This window comes from Lissotriton helveticus, chromosome 11 (genome assembly GCF_964261635.1).
Source record: "Lissotriton helveticus chromosome 11, aLisHel1.1, whole genome shotgun sequence".
Classification (NCBI taxonomy): domain Eukaryota; kingdom Metazoa; phylum Chordata; class Amphibia; order Caudata; family Salamandridae; genus Lissotriton; species Lissotriton helveticus.
Window position 1 is genome coordinate 1,039,282,072 of NC_136072.1, and position 17,400 is coordinate 1,039,299,471.

At 41.9% G+C, this 17,400-nt stretch overlaps 1 protein-coding gene across 4 annotated transcripts in view; it reads left to right on the top strand.

Annotated features, from left to right (window-relative positions):
• HVCN1 (hydrogen voltage gated channel 1) overlaps positions 1–17,400 on the top strand; it is a 183,682-nt gene that overhangs the window by 105,662 nt on the left and 60,620 nt on the right. For all 4 annotated transcript variants that reach the window (XM_078667476.1, XM_078667478.1, XM_078667477.1 and 1 more), the window contains exon 4: positions 15,711–15,942. In XM_078667476.1, coding sequence (XP_078523602.1) covers positions 15,711–15,942 — 232 coding nt within the window. The remainder of the gene's footprint in view (positions 1–15,710; positions 15,943–17,400) is intronic.

Sequence of the window (17,400 nt, forward strand, 5' to 3'; positions counted from 1 at the left end):
TGTCAGACACCACTGTTTTCCGGAAACAACAATGAAGGGTGTTAAGGGCCGATATAAGTACCACTCAAGTGTCATGTAATAAGACCACCAACGATCGGGCGCCATGTAGCAGGTATTCTGCTCCTACACAGAACTGTGCATAGAGACTTAGAACCTCAGTGAATTAGGGTGTGCCAAAACTCACCTTAGTATCCAAAATCTCCTACCAGACTAGCAATCAGTGTCTCATTGGTACTTACAAAACCCCAATGATTTAGACAACCCAGAACATGTACTTATAACACCTCAGGTAACGTGGAACACATGAATACTCTTTCGTTATAGTAACATATCAATCCAGAACCAGGAGTAAATGAGGACACGTACGAGTTTGAAATGTTTATTTTAATGCAGTGTTCTCAAACGCAGTATCTTAGCTAATACAAGCAAACATATTATAAGGAATAAGGTTAACAGCATGGTTCAGATTCCATAGAATACAAAAGGCAAAAGCATGTTAAAAAGCTAAAAGGAAAAGGTCTAAATAGAACCTCAGCTTGCCCTCCCTAGCTAGTATATCATATTATATCTACAGAAGGTCTCTTTGGGTTTTAGAAGGGCGGGCCCATACCTTTGGGTTCAGCAGAAATGGATCACATCATCTCCTGCACCAACTCTCTGAATACGGATATTCATCAAATCGGTAACTCATGCTCTGTGCAGTGCATTAATAATCGTAGAGGTATCGGTATACAAGGGAACCCGTAAAATTGGCCAAGGACCACGGGTGGAACCAGTTCCACCCGTGGTCCTTGGCCAATTTTACGGGTTCCCTTGTATACCGATACCTACACGTAGCGCAATCACTAGATTGCAAGGGTTTCTATTCCCTTGCCCACCTCTTCTCGGGGGCGGGCCAGTCCTGACACCACGTCTCCCCTAAATCCTATATTGTGTAAAACCTTTCCCACACCTACTTCCCAAACATGTCAGTTAATACACCACTCTACACAGACGATTATTTAAAACAGCTATGCTCACGCCCTTCTCTATTATCTGAGACTCCTGAGGCGCCTATTTCAGTAAATGACTCCATTCCAGACCAACTAAAAAATTAAAAAAGAAGCAAGTCCGTTTAGAACTTATGATTTTAATGCTGACGGATTACTTAAAAGCCAACGTAATTCCCTTGGGCTTACAGGTCCGGAACATTCCGGGAATTTTCACTGATAATCCCAAATACATTCAAAATTTCAGCTTCATAGGCACCACTTGCTCACGCCACTGGCTAGCCCTCGGCATTGATATTGCGAGTGAAACCCTTAAATCTTTGGAAGTAGAAATCGCAGACCTCCTTAAACAAATAACAGACTCTGACTCAACTGTAGACGCAAAAAAACTACTTGAACAGATTGATAAAACTGTGGCTGACTTCCGCAGGATCGAACAAAATAAAAAGTCGAATAAAATCAAAAGGGACGTGAAACTATATAATATTGAAAACACCTACCCCTACCTACAGAAAGATTTTTATACCAACAAAACATACCCTCGCTATCAGAACAGCCGCCCGTGGGGGCGTTACAATAGACGCCAGAATCTGGTGGGATTCTCAGACACCTCTGCTGAATCCTCGGATAGTTCCGACCCAGGGGAAGGCAGCAGTGGGGCAAGGAGAGGCGGATCTCATCAAAACTCTTCTTCTTTTTTAGCCAGAGGTGCCCAGGACCCACCACAACGTGGAAAGGTCAAAAAAGTTCAACGATGGCACAACCCACCCGGGGAGCGCAGAACTCGCAACAACTATTACCAATGGTGAGCGCAGTACTGACTCCCCCCCAGAGAACTGATAGTATCCCTATTTTTAATCTTTCCAAATACACACTTGCACAAGAAGAACTATCATTACTCATGAAAGGCCTTTCCTTTGTGCCTACAATCTCTCCTAACTATCTGGACTTACAAACTGAATTGATGCGGTTTTTTAGACGCATACGCCTACAAGCCTTCTTCCAGTTACACCCTACTTCAGAAAGGACAGCCAATACCCCTTTCCGACCACCATCCATTTTTTCACCTTCTGCCAGTATGATTCCCACAGAAGTGGTTACATTTGAGAAGGTCATTTTGAAGGAATTGCAGAACTTCCAAAATAAGAAAATGTTTATTCCCTATAATATCTCTAGGGAAGAGAAAAATGCCATTTCCCAACTCAAAAATAATGACAATCTTATAATCAAGAGCGCCGATAAAGGCGGAGGGATTGTGCTACAAGAAAAAAGCGCATATATTTCAGAAATAATGCGACAACTTGAGAATAGGGAACACTACAAAAGATTGAGTCATAACCCTATTAAAGAAATACAGAGCCTAATACAAAAAACTACTAAGGAAGGCCTTGAGGCAGGATTTTTATCCAAAAAAGAGTACAACTTTTTAAATGTCAAAACACCCAGAATCCCAGTAATTTACACGCTGCCCAAAATGCACAAAGATGAGAAAAATCCCCCGGGCCGTCCCATTGTTTCAGCCTGTGGCTCCATCTTAGAACCACTGGGATCTTATGTAGATTTCTTTATTAAAGACTTTGTCCCTACAACGCAATGCTACATAAAGGACTCGATGCACATGATCAATATGATCGAACATCACCCGTATAATCCAATAAATGAAACTTTGGTGACCATGGACATTGAGTCCCTTTATACTAATATTCCACAGACTACAGCACTCCTAGTGATTAAAAAGATTCTGGACTCACGACCTCGACCCCATGCCGTACCCAGTATGTTTATTCTTCAGCTCCTAGAAATATGCATCACCAAGAACTTTTTTCTCTTTAATGGCAATTTCTATGAACAAATTAAGGGGACCGCCATGGGCGCAATTTTTGCTCCAAATCTAGCGGTATTGTTTATGGATGAGATTGAAACCAATGTGATCATCAACTCCACCAATCCCTTCCTCTCAGGGATCAAGTTTTGGCGCAGGTACATCAATGACATTTTCATCATTTGGAATGGAAACGACGATTGCCTGCGCCAATTCTTCACTGGCTTAACAATAATTGCCTGGGCCTCACCTTCACCACTACCTCTAACAAAGACTCTATAGCCTTTCTGGATCTTACAATCTATCACAGCGAAGGCTCCCTACTGACACGGCTATATCGCAAGCCTACTGAAAAAAACACCTTGTTGGCCTACAATAGCAACCATCCGAGAGCACTACGAGATTCACTCCCATATTCGCAATTTTTGCGAATCAGGCGTAACTGCTCCTGTAAGGATGACTATTTTCGAGAAGCGTCCACCTTAGCATCCAAACTTAACGATAGGGGATATCCAAAGAAGTTAATCAAAAACGCCACCAAGCGTGCATGGTACTGCCCGAGGGAGGCTTTACTTACACCAAAAGAAAAGTCTGACTCAAAACGCATACCTTGTGTATCCACGTTCTCACCAATCTCAAATCAACTGAGAAAGACTATTCTCAAGCACTGGCCAATACTAAACACAGGTGTACTTGCCATTGAAAAACCAGTCTTTGCCTTTAAAAAGAGTAAGAACCTGAGAGATCACCTTGTGCGGGCTGCCTTACCCAACTCTCTACCTCTGGCTACACTTGATAATGTATGGGGTCTGTCCCCCATTGTTGGGCATGCTAAATGTGGTAGATGCAATAATTGTGACAGTACGATTGAAGGAAAAAGCTTCACTTTTAACAACGTCACCATACAATGTCGTGCCTTCTCCAACTGTAATACCTGCAATGTCATTTACTTAATTCTGTGCCCATGCCAAAAGGTATACATTGGACAGACCAGCCAGAAGGTCAAAATCCGCATTGGGCAACACAGGAGTCGCATCCGGTGCAACACTCCAAACGCACCCCTGGTGGAACATTTTGCAGCCCAAAAACATTCTGAAAGTGATTTGAAATGGACTGTCCTGAAAGTACTGAGACTCCCACCGAGGGGTGGCAACATGGGACAGTTACTCAACAAAGAAGAGCTGAAGTCCATCATACAGTTCAACTCTATTCAGGATGGTCTCAACAGAACAGAGGATTGGACTAGCCTGTTATAAGCTTACTATGAACTTCTTTCCACATAACTTTTCATGCATGAGCCTAGATAATTGTTCAATTGCAACATTTACAGCTGTGTTTTTTATCATTTGGAGACCGTCTGTTTCAAAATATCGCATTCGAATGTGAGCACATATAATTATATGTGCTCCCCTCTGGCTTTATGTTTTTCATGATACTATAAGCTGTAAAACCTTGTCTTTATGCACGTATTTCACTCACTCGCCGGTTTTGCCTACTCAAAGATGGCGCCCAAATCTGGGATCACTATCATTTCTGATTAGTCCGTTTTCACTTTTTACCGCCACCGGCCGGGACCACATTTGGCACCGCTGCATGCAGACGCTGAACACAAGGCCATCGAGCCTCCAGACGGGAACCCACTGCGGCCCCACTACGAGCACATCACGGTAAGCACTGAACTGAACGCATCACCCCGGCTCCCCTGAGGGTCCCTCTCGCGCCAATGTGCCTCATGTGCGCCCTCCGTATTCTTCTCTTACAGGCTCGCACGGATAAGGCCCACGCTATTGAGCGCCCTGCGGAGATTACAAACCGCCTAGGACGGTAACTACCTGCCTGCACTCGCCGCCTTCATCTACACTGTCTCTCACTGCCGGTTTTAATTGCTCGTTTTTTGTTTCACAGGTTGAAACATTCATTTGAAGTTCCCCGTCGAGCCCACGCTAGATGCTAGGCTCCAAGGGTAATAGTTTTTTCCTCACTGCACCTAATCCGCCACCCCGGCTTCACCTAGTGGGTCCTGACTTTTGCTTTTTATTAAAACCCTCCTTTCAGGTCTGAACTGAACCGACCCTACCGGGTTTAGAATCCTTGATGCCGCTCGACCACGAACTGGACACGGTAACCCCGGCTCCCTTTAATTCTCTGTATTCTACTTGAATCTGCTGATTGCCTTGTATGACAGAAATATTTCTTTGTAGGCATCAGCTACACCGGAAGCTATTGCGCATTCCAATTGTCTTCAGCCACTCCAGGGCCAACCTTGCCCCGCTTGTGGTAATTATATTATACACTAAGGACTCACGCCCTCACGACCCTCTGGCCAACACCCCCTCACTAGGACCCCTCTAGCAACACCCCGCACAACCAGCCATTAAGCACTACCTTGTATTTTGTAAATGCGGTATGCCTCACTACCACTCGGTCTCCTTCAAGCCCAAATATGAGCACAAAAGCACCCGTGCCCTTTGGAACAAGCAATTGCATTTGCACGTGTTGCACTTTGCATGTCGGAAGTGGTCACTGACTGACATTTTAACCTTTTAATCATTTCAATGTAATGAATTGATGAAGAATCTTCTTTTCCCTTTTTCCTTCCTGTTTTAACTCTACAGGCTCACTCGACTAATCAGGCAAAGTCAATTGTTGTCCTGAAGATGATCCCACTATACCTTAGGAGATAGGGATCGAAACGTTCGTCGACTGTTTAGCAGTACTGCTTGTTTTATGAATTATTTTTTACGGCAGTTACTGTGGGTTTGTGCTTATCCAAAAATTGTTTGTACTATATTATAAGCCACCCTGTTCTCCTTGTTTGCCTGTAAACTCCTTCTTCTTTCCCCCTGTATTGTCTTCTTCTGACTAGGTACAGGCTTGTGCCCAGTTATCAATGTGCGACCTGTTTCGCCTTATTCTGCTTATACTAAAATTGTTTTCATAATAAATGCTTCTCGGTCCGGCTGGACATTGAAGAAGATAAACGCAGCCTTCATCACGAGTCTGTGCAAATTATCTTTCCAAGTATGATTCATAAAACCTAGGACCTCTGTTAAACAAAAATATATAGTGCATTAATAATCGAGCCTAAATCCAAAGTTGCAATAATCGCGCCTAAATCCAAAGTTTCCCGGTCTGGGAAAGACATGGCTTGGTAGTTCGGACTGGACTGTTCCCATGAGGCACAGGGTCAGAGCTGATTTGCATATAGCCAGTGTCAAACCCAGGGTGGTGTGGAGTGCAAAAAAACGATGGATTTAGGCCCAGATCCTTGTACTGGGGTGAATGTATGACATTGTTCTACATTCTGTCCATCAACTGTGTTTTTTGTAAATCCAAAGTTGGCCACAGCTGCATATATATTATGTCTACTCAGTGCGTTGATCAATCCAAACACAAGCGCTGTGTTGAGATAACCTTGAAGGCCTCGGCACTCACTGTACAGACATAGCTTACCAAGCAAGGCTGATATTATAAGCAAACATGTTATTCTCGTGTGAAGCAAAATATCCAACTAGGCGAAGAGCTTTAATAACAAAATGTGTCGTGTGCAGAGCCTGCAGAAAAGGAAAATGGCGTTTAAACTTCTAACAAGCTCATGCTAACATAACACAGTGCAAAGGTGAAACCAAAACACAAGACAGTTGGACGTTAATGTTTGCCAGTTATTGGGATCCCTGTCTTCTCATATTCTCATTCAGCAGATATGAGCAGAGGTCAAGTATTTCTGCACTTCATGTCCCCCCTACCAGAACTACTATCTACTCCGCAGGCTCGCACGGGCTGGCTGAGTAAGGGCTTTCAGGCAAATGGAGTGGGTGTGGCCAATTACTCTGAACTGATTGCAGGCACTAATCAATTTTTGTTGCAGGATGACCAATCGGTTTGCCTTGGGCACACAGTAGCTTTGCAGATAGGACAGCAAGAACAAATGAGCTTGTGGCCCCTGGGCACGTCACAGCAAGACTCCTTCCCTCCTCCACACTTTGATGCTTTGCAATCACTTGAGTTGATGGGCCAGACAAGGCGGTTGTTCCGCTATTGTCCAACCACCGCCTCATGTCTTTTCGAGGTGTATTTCTCTGGTCTAAGAGTTGGTCTAGAAGAGTGTTCTTCTTTCCACGTAGCTGAGTCAGGGGTCAGCTTTTGAGAGTGCCCAGCCCCTTAGTTCAAAGTGCCTTGTGCATATGAATTTAAATGTAACCATTGAATCCACAGATAGTCAAGCTTTCAACTAAAGTTTCACCTGGTCATGCTTGTTCTGGTAAATGTACAATAACCCTCGGTAACTCGAAGCTTTAAAATTAGTGTCCTATCTAGATAAAGGGCTCACAACAACATTCATCTAAAGGTTAATACAAAACATATTAATCATCAAGAAAGGTAAAAATGTTTTTAAAAACACAGGATTATATCTGATATCATGGTTCTATTGATGTGCATAAACAATGCTTGTTCATCTGACAAGAAATCCAACCCTCTTATCCAACATAAATCTCTACATTCGTATGGTCATTCATTCATAGCTGCAGATACAGGTAGCACAGTAAACAAAATCTATGCGGTAATGAAGTCTAGAACAGAGTGTTCCCTGATTGTATATAATTTTCACAAAAACAGTTATCATGCTAATGCTTTAAAGGGTACATTATTTTAGGTGGATGCCTTTTATTCAATGTCCTTGTGGCTTTTTATCTACACCTGTTTCGGCACACAAATGCCATCATCAAGAAAGCCACCTTCATGTTAGGATAATGGGTACCTACAATTACATTTTACCTTAAGTAGAGCCCTTAATTTAACCAGAATTACTTTAAAATATCAGTTTGTAATCAGTGGGCGGACACCGTCCCCATGTAAAAAGCTTCACCCGCTGTAGATGCATAGTTATTCCCTGAAAGGGTAAACAAGTGTGCAGATAGTACCAATTACAAGCCATACCAAGAGTGATGCTCCAGATCAGGGGTGTAGATACCAAAAATGTTGAATATACAGAGGGGCCACATGCCTCATGCGGCTTAGTTAAAAAGGAAGGTGAAGAAGCACAGGATATGGAGATGGATTAAAATGATAAGTAGTATTGACCTGCATTGAAAAAAAAACACTTAGACCTGATGTCGGACAAGAAAATACAAGAAATTGAAACTCTGGCTGATTCTGTCAGGGGTACTGGAAAGGAAATATGCGAAGATGTCAGTAACAAGAGAAGAGTATGGCAAAGGGGGTGACGACATTTGAAGTATGACACAAAGGCCACATACCTCAAGGTCATAGGGTGTAAATAGAACTGGCCCAAGGACCGATCAGGGGGCAAAAGTCGAGTACATGTGCAGCCTAAAAACAGCATATATATTATAAAACTACTTGCAAGGTAATGACGAAGGGCAAGAGGAGGCTCAAACTGGAATAACGTGCCTAAATGAACTGGACTGAAAAGTGTGGCATAAAAAATGAGTCCAGGAGCGGTAAACCGGTGACATTAAAACAGTACTGCAAACCAAGGGCGGGATGGAAAGGGCTAATCTGGAGCGTACCAGGGGGTAGTGTAAAACTACCATGCTTGTTCTGGTTTCGGGCGAGGGCTGCCTGCTTCTGAACTTAGTGTCATTATGATGAATCTGTTGCTCCACACAATAGGTTGTTGCAAGAGGTGTAAGATTTACACATCACAGAGTCCTTTAAGCACTGCATTGACTTGCAGGGAGAATAAGATTGATACATAAAAGATAATGCCCCGGTAACATGGCTTGAGGCCATCCAGTCTATGCTGTCTTGCTCTGCTTGCCACCTAGGCCGATGAAGGAAGCTGTCACACTGCAAATGGTCCAGGCATTTTGTGTCCTTAGACAGAATTCCCATCACATTCCCCAGCCAGAGATGAAGCCGGGTATTGTCTGCGTACATTTGAAGTTCTAAGTGGACATCCTCAAAGAGTTGAACATGTAAATGTTGAAAAGAAAGAGGAGAAAGGTCTTGCATTTGAACATCTTGAAGCAACATCAGTCTTTGAGCGAAACAATCCAATTTAAAGTGACTTTACCCCTAGTTTGACGTTGTGATATTTTGCATGCACTGACACATTGAAGGTAACACATTAATGTTCTTTATTGCAAACGTGCATACGCACAGATTTGCTTGTGCTTAGCTTTATAGAGTGAAGTGCATAAATAACTGGAGAGGATTATGTAGCGTATATGTGATCACTGGGGTTATTACTTTGATAGTTAAGTTTTTAATGAAGTACTAGTACCCACTAATGTGTGCACCTCTGTCTTAAAACGATTGGGTACTTCGACTGTAACCTAGTTCATGGTTTATCCATTATCTTTGTAAATAACTATGTGATTTAATTTTAACTTAGTCTTTTATGGTTTGTATAGTGCTTCTTGAGACAAGCTTCACTGGTACTGTGCGCAGTAGACAACTGAGGGTTGAGAACCGCGAGTTGGTGTAGTAAAAGGCACATCTTAATGGAATTTCCCTTTGCGTCAGGTGTATTTCAGAGCAGAACATTTGCAGGATCCTTATTCCAAAACATGCCTGCACGGTACATATGCCTGTAAATGTGACCATCGATTCCAAATGCAGTGATATAGGTTTGATGTAGTCCAGCTTTTTAGGATGCATGCCAATCTAGGCACTTGATGCCTAAGCCGTTGTCTGTCTCAAAGGTTTTTTTTAGGGACCAGTCTTGATCACTTTACAGGAATTACTTTGCAAACAAATTCTATCTCCGCTGTATAGCGCTTTAAAGCATTAGTGGTTGGTACTGGGTACAGTAGGCGTGAGGGGAAACATCCTTTACGACGCAACTTTCACTACTCAGTACCTTTACAACGCAGGTTTTAAAACGAAAGACATTACAACGAATTGCGTTGGGGGGCGCTGCAGGATAGGGAATAGTTTAATTTACTATCCAAACCCTTCCCTACTATCCACGGGGACTGGAGTTGGAATAGTAAATTAAACTATTCCACTATCCAGCGCCCCCCCAACGCAAGTCGTTCGCAAGTCGTAACGACTTGCGTTGTAAAACCTGCGTTGTAAAGGCATGCGTAGTAAAAGCATGCGTTACGATGACATACATACAGGCGTGAGGCAGTACAAAAACATTCCTTTGGAGTACAAGAAATGACTCTAGGGCTTTACTTACATTCTTGTACTTTATGTGGTGTAGACAGTAGGTCAGAGAAAGGCTAATGCAAGAGACGAAGGCAGTTATAGCGGTAACACATGTGCATTCCTGCAATTACTAAGTGCTCATTCTAAAAATGAGTACGCTCTTGATAAACCTTGATAAGGAAAAGCTTAAATAATCAATATCCATTGCAGGTTTTATGTATCTGCTTGTATGAAGCTCAGTACATAAAACACAAAATGGCAAGCATTTACATTTTGTGAAGTATAGTGCATTTGATCTGCAGTATACACTAATGTACATTTGGAATGCACCAAGATCATTAGGGGATTAAGCTGGAATAATCCAGCCTCTATCACTAGTGACTTTTGAACCGGTCTACAGAATCCCTTCTTATCAGGGTTATGGGGAAGATTATATGTTGTTGATGAACAATCATTCAGCAGGCCCCTTCAAAGACGTGGCAGTGGTTGATACATTAAGTTGTTGCCACCATGTTGTCACCATGTGCTCAGAAAATCCCTAAGCATTCACCCATCTTTACTCACGACGACCAAGATCCTGACTTGGCAGAATCGGGATCAGATGGAATTTAGTTCAGTCTTAAAGTTAGAAGACTATTAGGTTTTCAAGTGTACGAGGCATAGTGCAAACCACAACTACAGGCGAGGCGGTATGAGACGAACTAGAAGAATAGCCCAAAAAGGTTAGAGACACATACAATCAGTATGTTATATCTACTGAAAAGATAAGTGGGCAAACTCAACGGTTGGCAGGGGCCGGAGTTAAAGCAAGACACTCTTATATTCCTTTCACAGCAAACTGAATGTTTGTCAACATACAGATTTTCACAACATTCTTGTGCTTTTAGTATATTTGTTCAAGAAGGGGAGTCAGTCCGCCAAAAATCTCTTACGCTTTCATTCATTATATGCCTGATTTTTCCATCAGAAATATATCTAAAACTATGAAGCCAGACTACCGTACATGCAATAACTTTAAATCTCAGCTATCCGTGTTCGTTATCATCTCATGTCCACTAACGCACTATGTAGCAGCTTGGATGGTGTGTAAATCCAATCTTCGTTGGGCGAAATCAAACTACAGCAACAACTGATCCTCAAGGGGGGAAATATAGATATTCAATACCTTGGATGCCCTTCCAAACCTCATCAGGTTTGATATATCCCCTCACTTTCCTAGCAAGAACAGCACACACTTTAGGCACTATTTTGGCTAATTGTTCCATCTACTGATGCCAATATTGCAGTGGTTTCATACCATTTTCCATCATCTCGGGAAGCAGTTCCCAATCTCTAAATGATGGTCCCTTTGCTTTCCAATGTCTGTGGAAATTCATGTCGCTGTAGTCACATGTGCTGAAGGGTAATGTGCCAGTTTCAGATAGCCGAAACAAGTGGTTTTGTTTGGAGATTCATAGGGTTGTCCACAGACACACCTAAGCGGATGGACAAAAGAACAACTAGCCTATAATGGACAAATCGTGGTATAAGTTAAAAATAAATAAAACCCTCTTCCGTTTAGGATTGCCGTACGCCTAATAAAAGTGTCTGATCCAAATGACCAACAGCGGGCAGCCAAATGAAGAAGCTGAGCGGTCTCCAGTGTCAAAAGATACTGGAACTTACTGGCTAGAGAGGCGCATCTGTCAAAAATACACATCTTGGACATTTTAACATTCGCTGCTTCTTTGTTTAAATCCCAAATGCATTTAAAAACAAAAAATAAGTGATCAGCAGACTTTGCTTTATCAAGTGTTTTTTCTCTTTTGGTAAGGTTAATTTTGCACAGCCATTACTCTGGTGGCATTTTTATTTCATCTTGTTAAAGAACTTTTTTGACCGGGTTTTAGCTTACAATGAGAGTGAAATAAAACATATTTTTTGATGCCATTTACTGAAATACCATGGGGTATTTCTGTAATAAGAATTGCCCCTGTATTGAAGACTGGGTGCTAGAGAGAAAGAGGTGTTTGTAGCCATTGGCATGCTTGTGCATGGTTCAGGTCCCAATGGAACGGGAAAACTAATAAAGAAAGTGAGAGACAGACCAATAGCTCATGCCTCAGTCAAAGTGACTCCACCTACAATATCTGTGGTATGCCCGTCTGGGAACCTGCTAAAGGCTCTGAAGCTTTTCCTATTTGCTATTAAAACATGGACATCAAATTCATCTGAATGTCAAGAATGCCTTCAAGTCTGTACATTTCATGAATCACCATTGATAGGAATGCAACAGCAGTTGGATCTCTTGCCAGGAGGTCAATATCCTGATAAGACCTCACTTATGAGAGATCCTTGATAGAAGCCCCAACCTTGAGCGATCCTCTCTTTCTTGAATAGCGGACTCTCTACTGGCTAGAGAAATTATTCTGAAGAAAGCCGCTCTACCAAGGAACTAAAGTGGAAGTTGCTTATAATCCCCTGTATATTTTCCAAGCCTCAATAAAGCTGCTGCCTGCATCTTAGTCTGGCTCTGCATCTTGTTTTTGGGCACCATTATCTCTAGATATTTAAATGTCTCCTTCTATATAGGCAGTGGGCATGGTAGCAGGATTGCCAATTCCCCACTTTGCCCCTCAAATACTATAGATTTTTCCAAACTGATCATTTCCCGAACAGGTCCCATTGCCTTAAACTGACGTCTCTCCAGTAGGGTCAGCTCGCTCAAAAAGAGGCATGCTAGCTACAACTGTTGTCTTTGCAGGAGCGTCCTGAAGGAACTCTTCAGATGAGTAACTTGGAAGACAATCTGCCATTTCCATTTAGTACCAGAGTTGGGAATGGCTCAGTTGCTTGAAGCTCTGCCCAAAGAGATGTAGAGACCTGTAGAGATTTGACACGTGATGAGTAACCTTGATCATGAGAGATCCATGCCCTGGATTCATGCCCCGTTTCTTGAATGGTATATTATCTACTAAATATAAGAAACGTAGTAGAGAATTCAGTGTGAACCAAGGCGTACTCTCCTAAGGACCAAATCGGAAGTCTTCTCCAGTGCCTTGAATATTTCCAACCCTGAATTAACCCAATAAAGTCCAGTGCAGTTTAGATTCTGGACCAGAACCTTATTCCCTGGCACTATTACTCATAGGTATTTAAATATCTCCATTTCTCTAAGCAGTGGTCATCTCAGCTGGATTGCCAGTTCCCCACTTTACACATTGACCCTCCGCATCAAAACATGTAACATATTCCCAAAACATGCCTAGTCATTATATTCTGATGGTCAAACCTCTCACTTGTAGTTTCATACCTCACTTTACCAGAGATATGGCAGCTACAGATACTCTTGTTGGCAAGTCTTGGAAGCGGCAGCTTGGAGGACGACTTATGCCTTTGGCAAGTTTTTTTGCCTTCATGTAAAGTTCAGAGCAGAATCCACAGTGGAACACGCGGTTCTTCAAAACCTGTTTGCTTAAGCCTCATTCCTATCTACCACTTTCTTCTTCTGATAATGCTTTGCTAATCTTAATTGAGTGATGTGCATTTATGAAAGATCCAATGCTGGAAAGTGCAAAAGTGACTCACTTGTAACTACAGTTCTTCTGCTTTGGTATTGTTCACAGATTCGTAAGACCAGATACTCTTTTTTTTAATTTTTTTTTTTTAAAATAATTTTTATTGGCATTTATTAACAAGTACAGTACAATAGCATTAATATCGATTAGAATGTATTTTTCATCCATTTTACATCTTCTCATGGAATAGAATTAAATCTTATTTTGCGCCCCCCTTAACAGTTCTGGAATTGGCAATTCTGATGCAGATAGATGGGTGAGGCGAGTTCTGTGTCCATGCAAGGTAATCTGTGAGCTGTACTGGGAGTTGGGATTCGCTCTAATTGTCAGCCCAACGCTAAAGTTGGTGGTATGTGCCAGCTAATGATGTAAACTGGAACAAATTAGGGAGACATGACTGGGATACACTGTGTCTCATATTACGCCACTTGGTGGGGGCCACCTAAGTACTACATTTTGGCTAAGTCTCAGGTTGTGCATGCGCAGAGTTGGGGACGGCCTGGAATGCCACGTGAAGGGGAAAAACGTGTATTGTCCATTCTCGGCCTTCTATCCTTGGCCCATTGAGTGTCTATTCCATCTGGGGACTACCTTGAGTTGCCGCGGGGCGTGCCTATGCTACGGGGTAGCGGGTAGCCTGGGACACCGGTGCATCTGATGTTTCCTGCACAAAGGAGTGGAATAGCATAGCCCATGGCATAGATATAGAATGCTTGCGGGTTCCCTTGACCTCTTCAGATCGAAGTACCTCTTCCTCCGCTGCGCACCACTTTCTCACTGCTCCAACCCATGCTGCTAGTGGAGGACACCCCCGGCGACTCCCAATGCATTGCTATGCACCGCTTGGCCAGAAGGAGCACCAGGGACACGAAGCGTGTCTCAACTTTCATATTCTTGCGACGTTTGCTAGTGCCCTTTGCGCAGGCCACCCATGTGTGTATGCCCGGAAGCCCTGTGACTGCTAGGAGGATGACCTGGATTGTGGCCTTCGCAAGACCAGATACTCTTGACGAATTTTCTTAACCTGGCAGTTGGAGCCTCTGAGGAGAGTAGAGCTGCATGCTTCCCCACCTCATTGTCAAAAGTTTAGGTGACATGAAGACGTGGATTGACTACAAGTTGTATATGGCTTTGCAATGTTAATTGACTGCATATACAATACTATGTAAATGTTTGCTAACAAGGTTTCCTGGCCTGACACGGGGAATCATTCGAACGTTTGAATCTATGAAAGATACTAACATTGGAGAACTGTAATTACAAGGTGAGGAAGTTTTTACTTTAGTGGTGCTGCATTTCAGGCCGTTTGGAACTGCTACTAAATTTCTTGCTGCAATTGCATTTCTCTCTTTGGAGAAGAAGTCCCCTTATGCTGCCAAAGTACTCCTTTCTTCTGATCCTGTTTTTTGCGCTGAACCTGCTCTGAACATACATGGTTATGCCAAGCTGGCAAGATTAAATGGGCCCCTCGGTGTGTCATAGGCTGGAGTAATTCATTACAGTGATAACTAGTTTGCACATTCATCGCTACAGGTAAATGAGAACTGCAACCACCTTAAACATGAAATCTAAAATCCGTCATCTAAGAGATGTATGTTTGAAGTGCATACAAGTCACCAGACTCCTTATGTCAAATTTAGGTGAGGGATTTTAGTTTTGGTTACATCCTTTGCTTATTATAAAGATGAGGGCAATGCTTCCTCATTGTGTGTATATTACTTAGTTACTCATTGAAATCTTAATCCTTTTCCCGATAATATACAATAATGCACAATATGAAAGGTTAAGAAATATGTTGCTACAACCTGGTCAGTCAATTTATAAATTTGATATATTACACACTTTCACAACTTTGCTAAAGCAACAGAATTGACCATACACACGGGATACATTGGCCTACAATAAAGAAAACTACATGAACATATGCAGATAATCAACCTTCAAACTATTTGATACTCAAGCATGGATTGTTCAGCAGTGAGTGTTTTAGTAATTTGGTAATTTACTTGACTTGTTAGATAGGAACTTTATCATTTTTAAGGTATTTGTGTATATCACTGTGCCAGGTATTTTTTGTTAGTTAACCAAATATGTAATTGTTTGTAATTGCTAATGCATTTAATCAATTAAGGAAACATATGCATAGCGACAAAGGCCATTTAAAAAATTGCTTTAGAATGGACATTTTTACAAAGATTTAACTATAACTTTTTTGTCTTTCAGGTCTTTCACTACATGAGTTTGAGCATCCTGTCATTTTTCCTTATTGAACTCTTCTTTAAACTATATGCCTTTCAAGCAGAATTCTTTCATCACAAATTTGAAGTTATGGATGCAATTGTTATTGTGGTATCATTTGTTCTGGATATTGTCTACATAAGCCGAGAAGATATCTTCGCTGCTGTTGGGTTATTGATCCTGCTTAGGCTTTGGCGAGTTGCCAGAATTATAAACGGCAAGTGAATTATTTCCATTCTACCATGCATGTATGAAGGTATTTCTCAGTAATATGATACGGATGATTGTCTTTAAAATATAAGCGAGTACGTTTATTACTTGTATTTTTACAGTCTTTGTATTTGATTAGCTGTTATTCTTAATTGCAATATTTGAAATTTCTGTTTTAAACCTACATTACATTAGAATCATTCATCTATTTTGAATGTGTGATATAACTGTTACATCATTCACTATGTATGATTAGTGTCACAGCTATTAGCTGTTGAACATTCACAGCAAAAGCTGTGAAAGGGGTCTAAAGTCAGCCCCTGGTTCTCACTGGCTTGGTTGAACTGCTTTTTGTAGTTCAGCCGGGCCAGGGAGACCAAGGAGCTGAGCAGGATTCACCCCTCCCTCCTTCTGAAGCCCTATTGACACTGAGCTACAGGAGGTCAATATCTTAGGAGGAGGGAAGGGTGAAGGCTGCGTGTATCCTCCTGCACGCTCAAATCTGGTTTAATACTGATAAATTGGGTGATAATGGGTACCACTGTGTTATACTTGTCCATGTGGAATATTTTAACACTTTATTTATGACTGCTTTTCGTGATTAGGGGTAACTTGGGTGGGGTGGGGGATTTATGTTATAGTTTTATTGTACTGATTTTAGTAGACCTAAAATATGTATGAAATTTACAGTAGTTGAAATATGCTTGAATGCTTATGGATGCATGTCATATAAGATATATTGATTATCACTTTTAATCTGTAAATTATGGTTATCTGGACAGTCCTCCATTTTAATCTACATTACATTAATCTATTTATAATAATTATCCATGTACCTTTTTGAACCAAATTACGGTATATGTTGTGCACATCATTTATGATTTGTATTATATGCCTATCACTATTGTACTAAGGTCTATTTAATTAAACGAATACAATTTATTTAAACTGTAGAAAATTTACAGCAAAAGCTGTGAACAAATGCTTTGGAGCTGAGGGGGATTTCGGGCTCCAAGAGGCCTCTTTTTTTTTTTCTAATTAGACCATTCTGCCCTCATGGGACAGAATGTTCTAATAGCTTTTAAGCCCACTGAAGCTGGGCTAAACCGACCATTAAAAGCCCACTGGGGGGACTTTTAACATGGGCTATACCGGTCAATAAAGGCCCGCTCCAGCGTTTGCCTTTAACAAGGGAGCGGGACTTTAATGGCCGGGATAGGCTGCTACGGCAGGCTATTAGAACATTCTGCCACCAGAGGGCAGAATGTTCTAACAAATAAAACAAAGGCCTCTCGGAGCCAGAGGGGTGTTTAAATCCCCTCGGTCTCTGAGAGGTATTTATTCATAGCAACAGCTGTGAACAGCGGCCTCTCAGAGCCAGAGGGGGTTTAAATCCCTTCGAGCTCCAAGAGGCCTTTGTTCACAAAAACAAAGTGGGATGTTGCTCTGCAGGCTTTTACGGGCC